This window comes from Rhipicephalus sanguineus, chromosome 4 (assembly GCF_013339695.2).
Source record: "Rhipicephalus sanguineus isolate Rsan-2018 chromosome 4, BIME_Rsan_1.4, whole genome shotgun sequence".
NCBI classification, from domain to species: domain Eukaryota; kingdom Metazoa; phylum Arthropoda; class Arachnida; order Ixodida; family Ixodidae; genus Rhipicephalus; species Rhipicephalus sanguineus.
Window position 1 is genome coordinate 87,176,738 of NC_051179.1, and position 16,598 is coordinate 87,193,335.

A 16,598-nucleotide genomic window follows, 5' to 3' on the forward strand; every position below is an offset into this window, starting at 1 on the left:
AAGCTGATATGTAGTGCTTCTACTTGCCCCTAATGATGGAGAACGCACGCACGTTTCACAAACCCTTTTGCATGTGTGGAAGAGGTTCTCAGCATCACCGTGGTCAGCGAGTACCAGCAGCTGGTCATGACTTGTTATTGGATCCGGTCGTGATCGCGATGACGAGGTGTCATGTGTAGTGAAGTATGAGGTATAGTAGAGCTGCTGAAAATCGTGGATGCCTCGTTTATTTCGTCGACAAATTGTATGCCGACAGAGCCGGCGACATGTCGGAACCTGAAGTCACCCTTAGCGTTGGTGAGGTATAGGCCGTCGAGGCTGGTAGGCCTGAATAGTGCTACGTAGACTACCTGGGCGTATGTGGCCTACGTAGCCCAGTCTACAAAGCGACTGAATATCAATCCGGCATCATCCTCGGTCAGCATGAGGCCATTGCCCAGACTCGTAAGAAAGGAAGAAGACTGTGTCGTTCTGTTAAGTGCACTTTATGGTGCGATGATGTGAGTATCATACGTAACTTTCGTTAATATATTCCTCCGGGATCGAGCAATGCTTCAATATAGCTTGCTGAATCATATGAATACAAATGTAATGTTTATTAGACTGCTATAAAAGCGGAGCCAACACTGGAATTAGAGATGTTAATCTGATATGACGCCTGTATCGTAGGAGTACACATCGTACGAGCATCGTGTAGTCTTTACTGTTTTCTTGCAAAATTAGATAGCCAGCACCATAAGCACAACTGACGCTGCACCGACATTACGCCTGCATAGGCTGTTTTTCCAAACCAGTTTATACACCTGGCGTGGCTCTGTGGTAGAATACCTGATCGCCACGCAGAATGCTTGGGCTCGATTCCTGCTGGGACCCTAAGTTTCATGCTTTCCATTCGTCGGGTAAACGCTGCCGGTGTCGGTTTTTCTTAACGCTCTCGCATTTAAGTTACCAATGTCCGTCCTCGCCGTTCCTGGGTAGACATAAACTGTCAATCAACTGTGGCGCATACCCGTACACCGCGGCCCGTGGTAAACGGGCATGTGCCACACGTGGCTGGAGGAAAGGGTCTGACGACGTACGCGTCAGGATTTACATGTTATTCATGTCATGAACAGACAGTCATATACGTCAAATCCCCTTATCCTCCCATGCCAGTTTTGGTCTACACCAAGTTGAGGAGGCGACCATGAGAGCACCCAGACGTAGGCGGCTAGATATATAGATAGATACGTAGATAGAAACGCTCAAAATGCCAAAGGTTCGCTAAGAAATGCTGCGCATTTAAAATCACAGGGTCCCTTATGCATTCACCTAAGACGACTCGAAGGCGAAAGGCATCTTCTTTTTCCTCTCAGTCGACGCAAGATCCTGCCCCGCCGCCCAACGCACCTTTCCGCACCTAACGTGGCCTTTCACTGCCCCCAGGATCGGAGGCGTTGCAAGATTTCTGCGCATCAACTGGTTCAGCACTGCCTCCGTGATCGGTCCACCTGTGACCAAACGACGATGCCATGTGATAACGTCCCGTGATGTGACTACATAGGGAGCTGTGTAGTCTACATGGCGATATGTGACATCATGTGACGTAATATGGTGACGTCATCACGGGATGATTTTTTGCATCACTCGTGTGTGCCCCGACGCCGCCCACGCGGGACAGCATTCAATTTTCACGTCTGATGAGGCATCTAAGGCTTGCGCCTTAAAGAGCGAGTGATCTCTCCCTGACATAAATCTGGACGTTAGTTTAATGAAAAATGTCTTTGAAGGATGGCACAGGGAAGTGACTAATTTATTGAAGAGGGCCTTTGTTTAACCGCATGCTTTCTAGTATGGCATGCAAAATATATATTGAAATTTATTCCGGCAACTTATTTTACCGATTGTCAACAAATCTTTTCCCACACAGAATCACTGAATGGCTTGCAGTCTACTTATGTGATCGTAATTAGTTTCCAGTTGTGTTGCTTTCCTTAAAATAGAGTACATTCAGTTATCGTCATCTTGGTCATCACTATCTCCTTCGAATTCACTTTCTTCATCCTAACTGCTTTCGTTTGATTAATCACTGTCATCGTCCTCATCCGAGCCATCACCTTCTTCGGATTCACTCTCCTCCTGGGAACCGCTGCCACTAGTTGACCCTTCTTGGCTATCTTCCTCATCCGAGCCATCACCTTCTTCGTATTCACTCTCCTCCTGGGAACCGCTACCACTAGTTGACCTTTCTTGGCTATCTTCCTCATCCGAGCCATCACCTTCTTTGGATTCACTCTCCTCCTGGGAACCGCTACCACTAGTTGACCCTTCATGGCTATCTTCCTCATCTGAGCCATCACCTTCTTCGGATTCACTCTCCTCCTGGGAACCGCTACCACTAGTTGACCCTTCTTGGCTATCTTCCTCATCCGAGCCATCACCTTCTTCGGATTCACTCTCCTCCTGGGAACCGCTACCACTAGTTGACCCTTCTTGGCTATCTTCCTCATCCGAGCCATCACCTTCTTCGGATTCACTCTCCTCCTGGGAACCGCTACCACTAGTTGACCCTTCTTGGCTATCTTCCTCATCCGAGTCATCACCTTCTTCGGATTCACTCTCCTCCTGGGAACCGCTACCACTAGTTGACCCTTCTTGGCTATCTTCCTCATCCGAGCCATCACCTTCTTCGGATTCACTCTCCTCCTGGGAACCGCTACCACTAGTTGACCCTTCTTGGCTATCTTCCTCATCCGAGCCATCACCTTCTTCGGATTCACTCTCCTCCTGGGATTCGCTACCACTAGTTGATCCTTCTTGGCTATCTTCCTCATCCAAGTCATCACCTTCTTCGGATTCACTCTCCTCCTGGGAACCGCTACCACTTGTTGACCCTTCTTGGCTATCTTCCTCATCCGAGCCATCACCTTCTTCGGATTCACTCTCCTCCTGGGAACCGCTACCACTAGTTGATCTTTCTTGGCTGTCTTCCTCATCCGAGCCATCACCTTCTTCGGATTCACTCTCCTCCTGGGAACCGCTACCACTAGTTGACCCTTCTTGGCTATCTTCCTCATCCGAGCCGTCACCTTCTTCGGATTCACTCTCCTCCTGGGAACCGCTACCACTAGTTGACCCTTCCTGGCTATCTTCCTCATCTGAGCCATCACCTTCTTCTGATTCACTCTCCTCCTGGGAACCGCTACCACTAGTTGACCCTTCTTGGCTATCTTCCTCATCCGAGCCATCACCTTCTTCGGATTCACTCTCCTCCTGGGAACCGCTACCACTAGTTGACCCTTCTTGGCTATCTTCCTCATCCGAGCCATCACCTTCTTCGGATTCACTCTCCTCCTGGGATTCGCTACCACTAGTTGATCCTTCTTGGCTATCTTCCTCATCCGAGTCATCACCTTCTTCGGATTCACTCTCCTCCTGGGAACCGCTACCACTAGTTGACCCTTCTTGGCTATCTTCCTCATCCGAGTCATCACCTTCTTCGGATTCACTCTCCTCCTGGGAACCGCTACCACTAGTTGATCCTTCTTGGCTATCTTCCTCATCCGAGCCATCACCTTCTTCGGATTCACTCTCCTCCTGGGAACCGCTACCACTAGTTGACCCTTCTTGGCTATCTTCCTCATCCGAGCCATTACCTTCTTCGGATTCACTCTCCTCCTGGGAACCACTACCACTAGTTGACCTTTCTTGGCTATCTTCCTCATCCGAGCCATCACCTTCTTTGGATTCACTCTCCTCCTGGGAACCGCTACCACTAGTTGACCCTTCCTGGCTATCTTCCTCATCTGAGCCATCACCTTCTTCGGATTCACTCTCCTCCTGGGAACCGCTACCACTAGTTGACCCTTCTTGGCTATCTTCCTCATCCGAGCCATCACCTTCTTCGGATTCACTCTCCTCCTGGGAACCGCTACCACTAGTTGACCCTTCTTGGCTATCTTCCTCATCCGAGCCATCACCTTCTTCGGATTCACTCTCCTCCTGGGAACCGCTACCACTTGTTGACCCTTCTTGGCTATCTTCCTCATCCGAGCCATCACCTTCTTCGGATTCACTCTCCTCCTGGGAACCGCTACCACTAGTTGATCCTTCTTGGCTATCTTCCTCATCCGAGCCATCACCTTCTTCGGATTCACTCTCCTCCTGGGAACCGCTACCACTAGTTGACCCTTCTTGGCTATCTTCCTCATCCGAGCCATCACCTTCTTCAGATTCACTCTCCTCCTGGGAACCGCTACCACTAGTTGATCCTTCTTGGCTATCTTCCTCATCCGAGCCATCACCTTCTTCGGATTCACTCTCCTCCTGGGAACCGCTTCCACTAGCTAACCCTTCTTGGCTATTTTCCTCATCCAAGCTCCGATTTTCTACGGAGTCATTCCCGTCTTTCTGATTGTTTTCGCTGGATACACTTTGTCTGCTTTCATACCTTGGCAAGTAATCACTGTTTTCGCCCGAAGCGTCATCCGCGTCAAGTCTTTCATGCAGATTTGTTGGCTGCGACTTCTTCGCCAGGTCTTCACGATTGCTTGGTATACGCCAATATGGTGCAGCGCATGTAAGGCTAGAGGAAAAATTGAAAACTTAACATTAGAATGATTACTAAGAATCAATTTCTTACTGACGGATGGCACATCGATGGGTAAAAGCATATAGCTAAGTTTGCCATAAGTGATCTTATATGAAATTTTGACGCAGCATTGATTCTGCTGCTTCGTATATCTTGCTGTGTAATTGGTATACTTGTAGATTCCCGGAGGGCTACAGCTTTGCTAAATCTAATTCTATCTCTTTTGTATTTATGTGAGTAACCTAAGGCGCCTTACGATATTACATAGGGATACACACAAAAATAAGTGAAATGTGCATCTTTAGGAAGTACGATACTATAAAAATAGATAAATATCATTCTAAGGAACAAGTTTGGGATTTATATAGAATGTCATGTAGCATATACACGCAAGCATATATATATATATATATATATATATATATATATATATATATATATATATATATATATATATATATATATATATATATATATATATATATATATATATATATATATATATATATAGCTGAAGCCGTGATGACAACCAGTGATAACTTTCGAAAATACAGTATACTCGAGTAAAATAAAAACATCTGGGGGAAATATTAGATGTAGTTATACTAAGGTTAAAATAATATACAATACTACAATTAAACGACAAAACGTTTAAAAGTAAATGTACAAATGCATGTATGTTACGATACGTCGATACGGCTTAAGAAAGTTAAAAGTACAGCTTGAAATGATGATTCTGCAAGTGATTGAGCAGTTGAAGGTACAGAACCTGGCAGTGAATAAAGCTAGGGGAAATTTGATGAGCGTTAGTCTGCGCAAAAATAGGTTTTATTTTATGAGTGCGGTATGCGCGGTTCAAGATGTGAGAATAAAACAGTATGGGGGCTTGAGCATACGGAATATCTCTATGATAAACAGTCTATGGAAGAATAACAACTGGGGAAAATTTCCTTCTTACGTCTAGATAAGGAAGACTGATTACTCTTTGAGTTTGGGAGATGGATACACTTTGATAGTGAGCGAGGGCTTCATGGATTAGGCTCCACATAAACTGTGGAACTTAATTTTAACTGATTCGAGTAGACAGATAGATTTGAAGTTATGTATGTATATTTTAACGGGGGCCTGATTAGGGAACTGCAGGTGAGAAGTCTGGTATCCAAATTCGCATGGTCTAAACGCCATTTGAAAAGAGCAGGTTTTAAAGCGAAGGCTGTAAATGCGCCATATATCGCAAGATCAATCATCGCGTTGAAATGACCTTGAGCCGCCGGAGCCCACGTGCAATGCAAGAAGCGTCCGGCCGGCCTTGGCATAAGATGAGCCGCATGGCTTGAGGCGCAAGCCAGAGAAATAAAGAGAAGGCGCTCGGCTCTCAGCCAGCTCGGACGCTGCAGCTTAGGCTTTGTTCTTTTGTCCCCGCGTCTCTCTCGCTCTAACTCATGGCACTTGATCCACTGCGGAGAGACGTCGCAAGCCCATTCGCTCGAAGCCTCGCCGCTGCTGTACCACGTGGCAAGGCGAAAGTTTAACGGCAGCTTCGCCGGCACTTGGTCGCTCAGACTCGCCATGGATGGCGCGCCGGATGGGCTCTCTGTGCTTAAGTGTTAGAGCGCAAGCGACAAGCTGAATCTACTCATTCACTAGGTATAGTTAGACGATAAGCTGCGGTCTTAAGCAAAGCCAAAGTTGCCTGCTAAAACATCGGAGCAAAGGGGGGCCAGATTAGCATGTGATAAAGAAGTCTACCAAGCGTGGAAGCGTGTCAAGATCGAAGCTATTGCAGCCGCCGCTTGTGTGCACAGTCTGAAAAACAAAGCCAAGCGTACCTTTCGCTCGTGTTAACGAGAATTACGAGAGTTAAAGTTAGCCAATTTCTTTTACATATTGTTGGGGTGATGGGTGATGTGGTCCACAGGAGCGTTACAGTTTAAGTTAAAGGCAAACATAACGCTGAGGTAATTTGTTGAAGACAGTGAATCGATAGGAATACTGCGTACTTTATACATTTTGTGGCAGAGCGAGTATTGAGCAAGTGAAGCAAACTGGCATGTTTAACTTTTTCTTTAACAATTTCCATCTGCCATTAAGCGCACCACTCAATACGCTTAATTTCTTAAAATCAGAGCATAGCGCTTTGAATCAGCAGGGCGGCTTATATTTTTGTACACGACACAGTCATCCACAAGGATGTGCGTTTGAGAACCACGATTAGGTGAAATGTTGCTGCAATAACGACCCGATGCGAAAATCCTCTATCGACCCTGCCCGCACGTCGGAACCTTACCAATGAACGTGGATGGTGTACCAGTTACGGCTCTAATTGACACTTGCGCGCACATGCCTGTTGTGAATGCTCAACTTCTAAACCACCCGAAGAAACTCATTACTCCTGCTCGAACGCCTGTAGTCCGGGCTGGTCTTTTCCCAGTGGCAATACTTTAGATGCGAAAGCATCTTATGCTCGGGGCAGTGTCCGTTCTACGGCGTCCGCACCCATGCTGCGCATGCGCGAACTCTCCCCCCATCTCCTCGCATGAGTGTGAGGAGGTGGGAGGAGGTGACGTGAGCGCTGCCTCCGCTACGTTTCTCCTCTCCCGTTTCCCTCTCTCCGCCACAGCTGTGCGCTCGTATATAATCAACGAAGTTTGTCTAGGTGGCGGCGCGCGCTCGCTCCCGTTGCACTCTCCTTCGCAATGGCGCTATGGACGCTCGCGAAGCTGAACGCAAACGGCAACGCCGGCAAGCGTTGCACTCTCCTTCGCAACGGCGCTATGGACGCTCGCGAAGCTGAACGCAAACGGCAACGCCGGCAAGCGTTGCACTCTCCTTCGCAACGGTGCTATGGACGCTCGCGAAGCTGAACGTAAACGGCAACGCCGGCAAGGGAATCTCGAAGCAGCGAGGCTGCGAAAACGCGCGTTCCCTGTGCTTCCGTCATTCTCTGTGCAACGGTGTGCGAAACGCCATGAATAACGTCAACGTCGGCGTTAGTTGCAGCGGCAGCGCCACCGCCGCGGAGCAGAGGAAGGCTCGGAAAGCCGAACATAAACGTCGGCGTCGGCAAGCGGTAATTCAAACGCCTCGACAACCATCGTCTCATAAGTCACATAAGAGAAACGAAAACTCGATGCGCACCCCCCGCGATGCTTTCTCATCCCAGCATGGTTGCCCGTAGGGGGAGATGGTAAGTCTTTATTGATGTAAATTAGGAACAGGCGGAGACAGAGGACGGAACCACGAGGCATTCTCAAAGTAACGTCGGTATAGTTAGAAACACAGTAGTATAAACTGACCACTTGAGATACGTGAATTAGATTTCCTCAGTACATCGCGTAATATTGCAGTCTACCTGTGGGTTATTAGCTTTCAGTATTTGACGATTATCTTTTACCCAGTCGAAAGCTTTAGAAAAAAGATGGCTGATCCGTCCGTCATAAGAATCGGTATAACACTAAAGTGAAACGTGTTAAGTAGTTGATTGCCTATAGTGCACTGGTACATGACAGCTTGCACAATGTCTACTGTTCTTTGGCAGATATAGCACCGCTTGATGTGGACGTACCCACGTTGACGCTTAGTGGCACATCTCCGTACCGACGAATAACGCCCATGATCAGGATTGAACCCTTGCGGTAGCTGAAACAAGGTTGAGCTGATGTTGTCAAGATAAAGCTGGGCCACGGAGGAAGAAATATCTGGACACCGCATATGGTGAATCCCGCGCAAAGATGGCATCAACAAGCACATCGTAAACACTGATACTCGATATGCACTCCTTGAAAGCGTCGTGAAACGCGAAGAGAAACACGACGAGCGTCGTGTCTTCACTCTACCCTGGCCATTAATGCTCACAGGGCGAGCGGGGAAGGCGGTGCGACAGGCAGGCAAGCGTCGGATGGCTATTTTTCTATATGGATGGATGCTATGAGCGAGGCTTGGGCTAAAGCCGCCACCTCGCGGTGCGTTAAAGCGTTGACATGACATTCTGCTATTGGAAATGCGCCGAGTGGGATGGCCGTAGCAACGACGCGTTGTAGGAGCTAATAGCGGAGGCAACGAAGTCCTCTTTTTTTCGACCCTGGTGGCACACATGTCACCGCCCCGTTATAAAGGGGTCGCTCATAGCGCCATCCATCCATCCAATATCACTGCGAGACGAAAATATGAAAGATAAAAGGCGCGTTCATATTACCTTCGTTATGCGTCTGGCGGTAGCTCAGTGGGCTCAATCGCCGCCAGCCATTGTCGCGGACCGAGATGTCGCGGGTTCGACTCCTGTCAACGGAACTTGTTCTTATAGTTTTTTTTTCTTTGCCATCTGATGGCGTTCATTTTGCTGAGGCATTTCCGTGACGGGAATACGTCATGAAAGTCTTGGTGGACCCCTACATAAAACACGTTCGTGTTAAAATGAGTGAGATGCGTGTGTGTGAAAAAGTTTGTGCTATAGAATGTGAACATCGGTTACTAGTTTATGTTACTATTCAAATGGGGGTGTTGTGCTTCGAGCAACTTTACACGTTGCGTCGCGGAAGGCTTCTTGTAAGGCAGGTCAGGCTGCCAGCGAGCACGAGCGCGAGCGACAACCACAGTCACCGATTGTCGTCTTCCTCTTTCATAACAGCGGAGCGTCTGTCATTCGCATTCAGTACAATTATTCCCCGCGCAATAAGGAGCCATCCTGGCGACCTAGGGGCCAGAAAACACAGGAGGATCGTAGCACTGTTTGAGTCTGGACACGTGAACGATTTCCTGGCCACGGCGGCGATGGTCAGAAGACGGTTCCAGTGGCTCGATGAGGTAGTTCACCGGCGAAGACTGCTGAAGTACACGATATGGACCGTGGTACTTGGGGACCAGCTTGGTGGAAAGGCCAGTAGTAGTAGACCGCACACGCAGCCAAACGAGCGAGCCAGGATCGTAGGAAGTAGTGCTAGTGGACGCGTCGTGGTGGTGCTTCAGGCGCCCCTGGTCTTGTGTTGTGAATGAGCGTGCAAGTTGGCGGCATTCTTCAGCATATGTAGCTGCTTGGGATAGAGTTGTAGACTCTGAGGCATCGGGTCGGTACAAAAGAATAGTGTCCATAGTACAAGAAGGCTCGCTTCCGTAAAGGAGGAAAAATGGGGAGAACCCAGTAGTGCTTTGAATGGCGGTATTATAAGCGAAAGTAATAAACGGTAGTACCCGATCCCAATTGGAGTGGTCTGACGAGATGTACATAGACAGCATGTCACCGAGAGTACGGTTAAAGCGTTCTGGGTCATCCCATTGGTTTGAGGGTGATAGGCGCTTGTGGTGCGGTGCACGACGCGGCACTCACGCAGCAATGCTGTGATCACGTCCGAGAGAAACACACGACCGCGATCACTCAGCAACTCTCGAGGGGCGCCATGACGAAGGACGAGATTGTGGAGAATAAAAGTGGCCACGTCTTTTGCTGTAGATGAAGGAAGGGGTGAAGTTTCGGCGTACCGTGTGAGGTGGTCGACGGCAACGATTATCCAACGGTTACCGTCTGCAGTGCTGGGAAGGAGACCGTAGATGTCGATGCCGACGCGGTCGAACGGTCGGGCAGGGCATGGCAAAGGTAACAAGGCGCCGGCGGCGTGTTGAGGGGGAGTCTTGCGTCGCTGGCATGTGGAACATCCCCGAACGTACTGTCGAATGAAACGATACATGCCACGCCAGTAATATCGAAGCCTGATCCGAGAATAAGTTTTAAGGAAACCTGCGTGGCCGCATTGTGGGTCGTCGTGGAACGTAGAACTAATTTCGGACCGGAGGTGACGCGGAATGACGAGTAACCAGTTACGGCCGCCGTGTGTGTAATTTCGGCAGTAGAGCACGTCTTCGGTGAAGTGATCGGCTTGCCGACGCAATGTCCGAGAGCATGGAGAAGGGGTCCGACCAGACAGAACGTCTAGAATGGAAGCAAGCCAAAGATACTTGCGTTGCTCAGAGGGCATGTCGGAGATGGTGAGGGCGGTGGTATCGCAGGTAGTATGTGTGAAGCTGGCAGAGTCAGGAGACAGGGGCGAACGGGAGAGGGCGTCTGCGTCTGAACGCTTGCGGCCAGAGCGATACACTACGCGGATATCGTATTCTTGGAGCCGTAACGCCCATCGGGCAAGGCGACCACTTGGATATTTTAGTGACGACAACCAACACACGGCATGGTGGTCAGTCACTACGTCAAATGGGCGTCCGTACACGTAAGGCCGAAATTTCTCTATCGCCCAAATAATGGCAAGGCATTCCTTTTCGGTGACAGAATAGTTGCTTTCGGCTTTGGTAAGACTTCGGCTTGAGAAGGCGACGACGTACTCTTGGAAGCGATCTTTCCGTTGCGCAATAGCGCCGAGCCCGACACCGCTAGCGTCTGTGTGGACCTCAGTGGGTGCAGATGGGTCGAAATGTCGCAGAATAGGAGGTGACGTGAGGATGCGGCGCAGTTCGTCGAAAGCATCGTCACAAGGGGGAGACCACGCCGAAAGATCACTAGAGCCAGCGAGGAGCTTGGTCAAAGGGGTGATGATGGTAGCGAAGTTGCGGACAAAGCGCTGGAAATAGGAACAAAGGCCGATGAAGCTTCGGAGCTGTTTCATGGTGGTTGGTTTTGGGAACGCTGAAACGGCTGTTAGTTTGGTGGGATCAGGGAGAATACCGTCCTTCGAAACCACATGCCCTAGGATCGTAAGCTGCCCAGCGGCAAAGTGGCATTTCTTCAGGTTCAGTTGCGGTCCCGCGGCGGAGAGGCAAGCAAGAACTTGCTCGAGGCGGGTTAAATGGGTCGCGAAATCGGTAGAAAAGATGACAATGTCGTCTCAATAACAAAGGCAAATATTCCACTTGAGGCCTCGAAGGATTGTGTCCATCATACGCTCGAAAGTGGCAGGCGCGTTGCAGAGGCCAAAGGGCATGACTGTAAATTCGTAAAGGCCGTCGGGCGTAACAAAAGCCGTTTTTTCGCGATCGGCCTCCGCCATGGGCACCTGCCAGTAGCCAGAGCGCAGATCTAAGGAAGAGAAGAATTCTGCGCCCTGTAGGCAGTCTAGGGCATCGTCGATGCGCGGTAGAGGATAGACATCCTTGCGCGTGATACGGTTGAGACGGCGGTAGTCCACGCAGAACCTGATGGATCCGTCCTTTATCTTCACCAGCACAACTGGAGAGGCCCAGGGGCTGCTGGACGGCTGAATTATTCCACGCTTAAGCATATCGTCTACCTGTTGATCGATGACAATTCGTTCGGAAGTCGACACACGGTATGGACGCTGTCGCAGTGGTGCATGTTGACCGGTATCAATACGGTGGACAACTGCTGACGTTCGACCTAAAGAAGGCTGGTCGTGGTCGAAGGAGGCTCGAAAACGCTGGAGGAGTTGGACAAGCTGTTTCTTCTGCACAGGCGTAAGGTGGGAATCGACGGCTTTGCAGAATACGTCCATAGGAGCAGCTGTGTCAGTTGCAGAAGGGATGGCACAAGGCAGTAGTGATGCCGTGTCTCCAAGTGTTGTATCGTCGAAAATGTCAGCAAAAGTAGTGAGGCTCCCCATACATTCGCCGCGTAGTACAAGAGACGGGACAGCAGAGACGTTGCATGCGTAAAGTGCCGCAGAACCATTGCAAAATTTGATGACGGCAAACGGGAGGATGAAGGTTCGGTGACGCGCACTCGTTACAGATGGCTGAAACAAAGCAGTAGAGTTAGTGGCAGTAGGCGAAAACACAGGCACTATGACGGCGGACAAAGGCGCGATGTGGACGTCAGCTGCGGCAAACACTTTAGGGGGACTGCGGTCGTCGAGGTCAGGGCACGGCTTCGACAACGTGAGTTCAGCACGAGCGCAGTCTACGTGGGCCTGATGGGTAGAAAGAAAATCCCATCCTAGAATGACGTCGTAGGATGATCGCGGAAGAACGACAAACTTGACGGCATACCGAACATCTTGAATCACAACACGAGCTGTGCACTGAGCCGAAGGTGTGATGTAATGCGATGTCGCTGTACGCAGGGCAAGATTCGTAAGCGGTGTGGTAACTTTTCTGAAACTGCGGCACAGTTTCTCACTAATGACAGAAACAACGGCTCCTGTGTCGACAAGTGCACGTACGGCGATACCTTGTACTACTATATCAATTTCGTTGGGCGGATGAAGAGGAGGTCTTGGAGAGTTCGACGACAACGCAGTTCTTGCCTCCGGAACTGCGGCTGTCAGTTTTCCTCTCGTGCGGGGCTAGGTCGTCGAAGCATCGGGGAGATGGATCGGCGACGGGGCGAAGACGAACGGCGTGAGTCGGAAGGGCGTCGAGGGGAAAACGAGTCAGCGACAGCCGAAGAAAGTCGTTGGGAGTGCTGGGCAGTCCGATAATTGGACGAAGCCACACCGTCCTGAGACTGGAAGCTGCGACGTCAACAGTAGCGAGCTATATGCCCTGCCAAACCACACGCGAAACATATCGGCCGATTAACAAAGGTACGCCATGGGCTAACGACAGAAGGTCCGGAGGGCGAAGTAGGATGGGGTACCACCGTGCGTGTGAGCGGCGGCGGCGTCGTGTAGAAGGACCCGGTGGCCCGGTAGGCGCCAGAAACAGATGGAGCCTGTGGTCTGGCAGCGACGGCCGCGTAAGTCAGCGGTGTAGGGGCAGGCGGTGATGGTGGTAGTGCCTGCGCGACTTGCGCCTGAATGACCTGACGAAGACGTGGTTCCAATGATGTCACTGGTGCAGGTAATTGGGCGACAAGGGAAAGTTGACGCGCAACTTCCTCACGGATGAACTTCTTGATCTGTGGCAGTAAAACGGTGTGATCAGCAGTGACGTCATCGACAAGGGTGGAAACCTCAGCTGTAGCCTCGGCAGCGTGGCGCATCGAGACACGCTGCTTTCGCAACTCGTCGTACGACTGACAGAGTTGGACCACGTCAGCGACAGTCTGAGGGTTCCGAGCGACAAGCATCTGAAACGTGTCGTCGTCGACTCCTTTCATGATGTGCTTTATCTTGTCCATTTCGGCGAGAGATGGGTCGACGCGCTTGCATAGGGACAAGACATCTTCGATATAGCTCGTAAACGTCTCGTGCCGGCGCTGGACTCGGCTACGCAAACGCTGTACCGCGCGAAGCCGGCGGGACGACCGAAGACCTCGGTGATGGTTGCCTTAAAGGTCGATCAGGTGGTGATGTCAGCCTCATGGTTTTTAAACCAGAGGCTGGCTACATCAGCTAGGTAAAAGCGCACGTTGGTGAGCTTGTCGCAGTCGTCCCATTTGTTGGAAGCGCTTACGAGTTCGTACTCAACGATCCAATCCTCGACGTCGTGCTCGTCATTGCCGTGAAATACGGGCTGGTCGCGTTGCCGTTGCACGCCAGTACAGAAGACTGTCGTCGTGGCGGCAGCAGCTTGCGAAGGGCCAGGTGCAGTCATGTTGAAAGGCGATGGTAGCGTCCGATTGCGAAGTTCCAGGATGATGGGAACCCTCGCTCCTCCACCACTTCAAATGGGGGTGTTGTGCTTCGAGCAACTTTACACGTTGCGTCGCGGAAGGCTTCTTGTAAGGCAGGTCAGGCTACCAGCGAGCACGAGCTTGGTTGGTTGGTTCCTTAAGGGAATAGCTCAACCCACTACGGGGGATCGGCCACGAAGCGTGCGGCAGTAGACTTTGTGAAAAAAATAAAATAAAAGGAAGATGCTAAAAGATAATTTATAGTAAAAATAAAAAAAGAATAAAAAAATTGTTGGGGCTATTTTGATTTTTTTCCTTTTTTTTAAATGGAATGGCCCGAGCGAAAACCACAGTCACCGATTGTCGTCTTCCTCTTTCATAACAGCGGAGCGTCTGTCATTCGCATTCAGTACACTATAATAGTCAATCTAGAGCTGGAAGCCATATTGATAATGTAGAAGCATGCTTCAGCCCATAACGACCGCCCGCAACAACCTCCTCGCCGAGACGTGGGAGGCCAAGGTATCCGCACGGGACCTAGACGACCAACGAGGACTCGTCGCCAGGGCCCGGGAGGCGATCGCGGCCAGAGGATTCCTGGACTAAAGGACCCTCCCACCTAGAGTGACCCCGAGCTTAAGAGCTCGGGGACACTATTTTGGCAAATTAAAAGTTTATTTCATCATCATCTGTGGAGTCACAGCCTTTTAATGCCGATAGTGCTAATTTTGATTTGCAATGTTCCGTCACACAAGCTACATCCAAAAATTGCCTGAAGATTAGCGGTGAAAAAACAATTGACGAAGGTTATATTTAAAAATGTGGTGCTTATGCCGTCGCGAGTTGTTCGGGTTTTACAGGAAATCTGTTAATATTGTGAGTTGTACTGCGATGCCTTGTCGTAATGCAAGAAAAAGATAATGGCAGGAATATTAAAATCTTATTCATTCTCTGTCGCAATTAGCAGAAAACACTTTAGGCATAGCTTTTTTTCTTCTGTAATAGCTTGTTTCCTGTCGTGAGATCCATTTTGGCTATATTGTGTCTCTACATGCATTACTGTATATTCTACCGCTTTTTGTACGTCGTGCTAAGACTTGAAACACCAACCAAGGTACAGGGACAGGTGGCCGATGCTTGATGCACTTTTTCTTCTCTTGTTTGTGCGAATTGTTCTGTTTAATGTGTGGAGTCCCGCTGGAGCAGTTCTAGCACCCCAGTTAAAACGTGCTTATAATATTTTTTTCAGTCTGTAGTTACGATAACATCTAATTTAATACATGTTATAAAGCAAGTGTAACCCAGAATAACGTCCCAAAGTAAAATGCCTGTGGGGGCATCTTGTTAGTACATGTGCAAAATTGTAGATCATACGGTTAGTAGCTTAGGTAAAAGGAGCGGGAAAGTAGATTAAATACACATCAGTAAATAAAGAACACATCGTATCATATAAGCGTTACGAATACGAAAGAAATTACAAATCAGCATAATAGAAGTAATTAATCAAACATCTGTTAGTTGAAGATTACTCAGCGATGAGCAAGAATACATTTATTGTGAGGTACACATAGATGGACAAAATTTCCGGGGTCTTTAGGTCCTTCCTAAAAGACATAAAAGCGAAAGCCTTTCCACCTTCATTGCCTTTTCATTAAAACATTCATTGAATGGTTTCCTTGCCCTTCGTTGAACCCTTACTCGAGTCTTCTTCTCTTTCTCTTGCTGTACAGCCTTGTCCCTTTTTCCAGGGTTGCCCTGCCTTTTCAGTAGAGAATCGTGCGACATAGTCATAGGCGTGCGCAGGGTTCCCCATTAGGGGGTCAAAGGTTCATTGCAGAGCCCCCCCCACCCTACTAAGTCAATGTATGGGGCAGATTTTGCGCCCCCCCCCTCTTAGGCGAATAGAAGGGTCAATGTACAGGACAGATTTTGCGCCCCCCCTCTTAGGTGATTAGGGGGGGCGACTGCCCCCCCTGTGCGCACGCCTATGGACATAGTGGTGTCAGGGCAAGCGACGCGGTGGATCCTACATTCGGCTGGGCAGCTAAGATCTTCGGGCGAGCGTAAGCACCTGGGCGTTAAGGCTGAGTGACTCGTGGTCTGGAACCCAAAGGAGTAAGTGGGATGTGGAAGAGGGAGGACTAGAAATTACAATGCCTGGTGAAAGATACGTCTGGCATCATAGCTGCGGGTCGCCTACTGAGAATCACTGATGATGACTTTGGTAATAAGTTCAGCTAGCGCGAGCGCGATGGCAACCTCATCAGCTGCGGTGGCCGTTTCTGTTTTCCGAATGCTGCATGCTGGGTACCAGGTGTACCGTGGGGGGCGAGGGCTACCGCTACCATCGCTGGCTTCGAAGGGTGGTGAGAGGTGTCTGTATACTTGATGTCCGGACGTCCGTTGAAGCGTTTCTCGAATCGACGTGCACGGTCGGCCCGTCTCTCAGTGTGGTGTTCCGGATGCATACCTCTTATACAGTAGAATCCTTGCGTAGATATAGTATATCGCCTACGTGCGAACACTGCTCAGCTCCGGCCACTCTCATACGCATGGCGTGGACTTGCACGCACTACC

The 16,598-nt window shown here is 49.7% G+C and overlaps 1 protein-coding gene across 50 annotated transcripts in view; it reads right to left on the reverse strand.

Annotated features, from left to right (window-relative positions):
• Positions 1-1,805: 1,805 nt before the first annotated feature.
• Positions 1,806-16,598, reverse strand: part of LOC119390380 (uncharacterized protein DDB_G0290685) — a 43,120-nt gene continuing 28,327 nt past the window's right edge. Inside the window, exons 2-11 of one of the 50 annotated variants that reach the window (XM_049414780.1) lie at positions 4,284-4,564; positions 4,041-4,202; positions 3,798-3,959; positions 3,555-3,716; positions 3,393-3,473; positions 3,231-3,311; positions 3,069-3,149; positions 2,826-2,987; positions 2,340-2,744; positions 1,806-2,258 (exon numbers count right to left, since the gene is read on the reverse strand). In XM_049414780.1, coding sequence (XP_049270737.1) covers positions 2,062-2,258; positions 2,340-2,744; positions 2,826-2,987; positions 3,069-3,149; positions 3,231-3,311; positions 3,393-3,473; positions 3,555-3,716; positions 3,798-3,959; positions 4,041-4,202; positions 4,284-4,564 — 1,774 coding nt within the window. In that variant the 3' untranslated portion in view covers positions 1,806-2,061. Of the gene's footprint in view, positions 2,259-2,339; positions 3,717-3,797; positions 3,960-4,040; positions 4,203-4,283; positions 4,565-16,598 lie in introns of all 50 variants that reach the window. The other 49 variants (XM_049414774.1, XM_049414772.1, XM_049414810.1 and 46 more) reach the window with 49 other exon arrangements.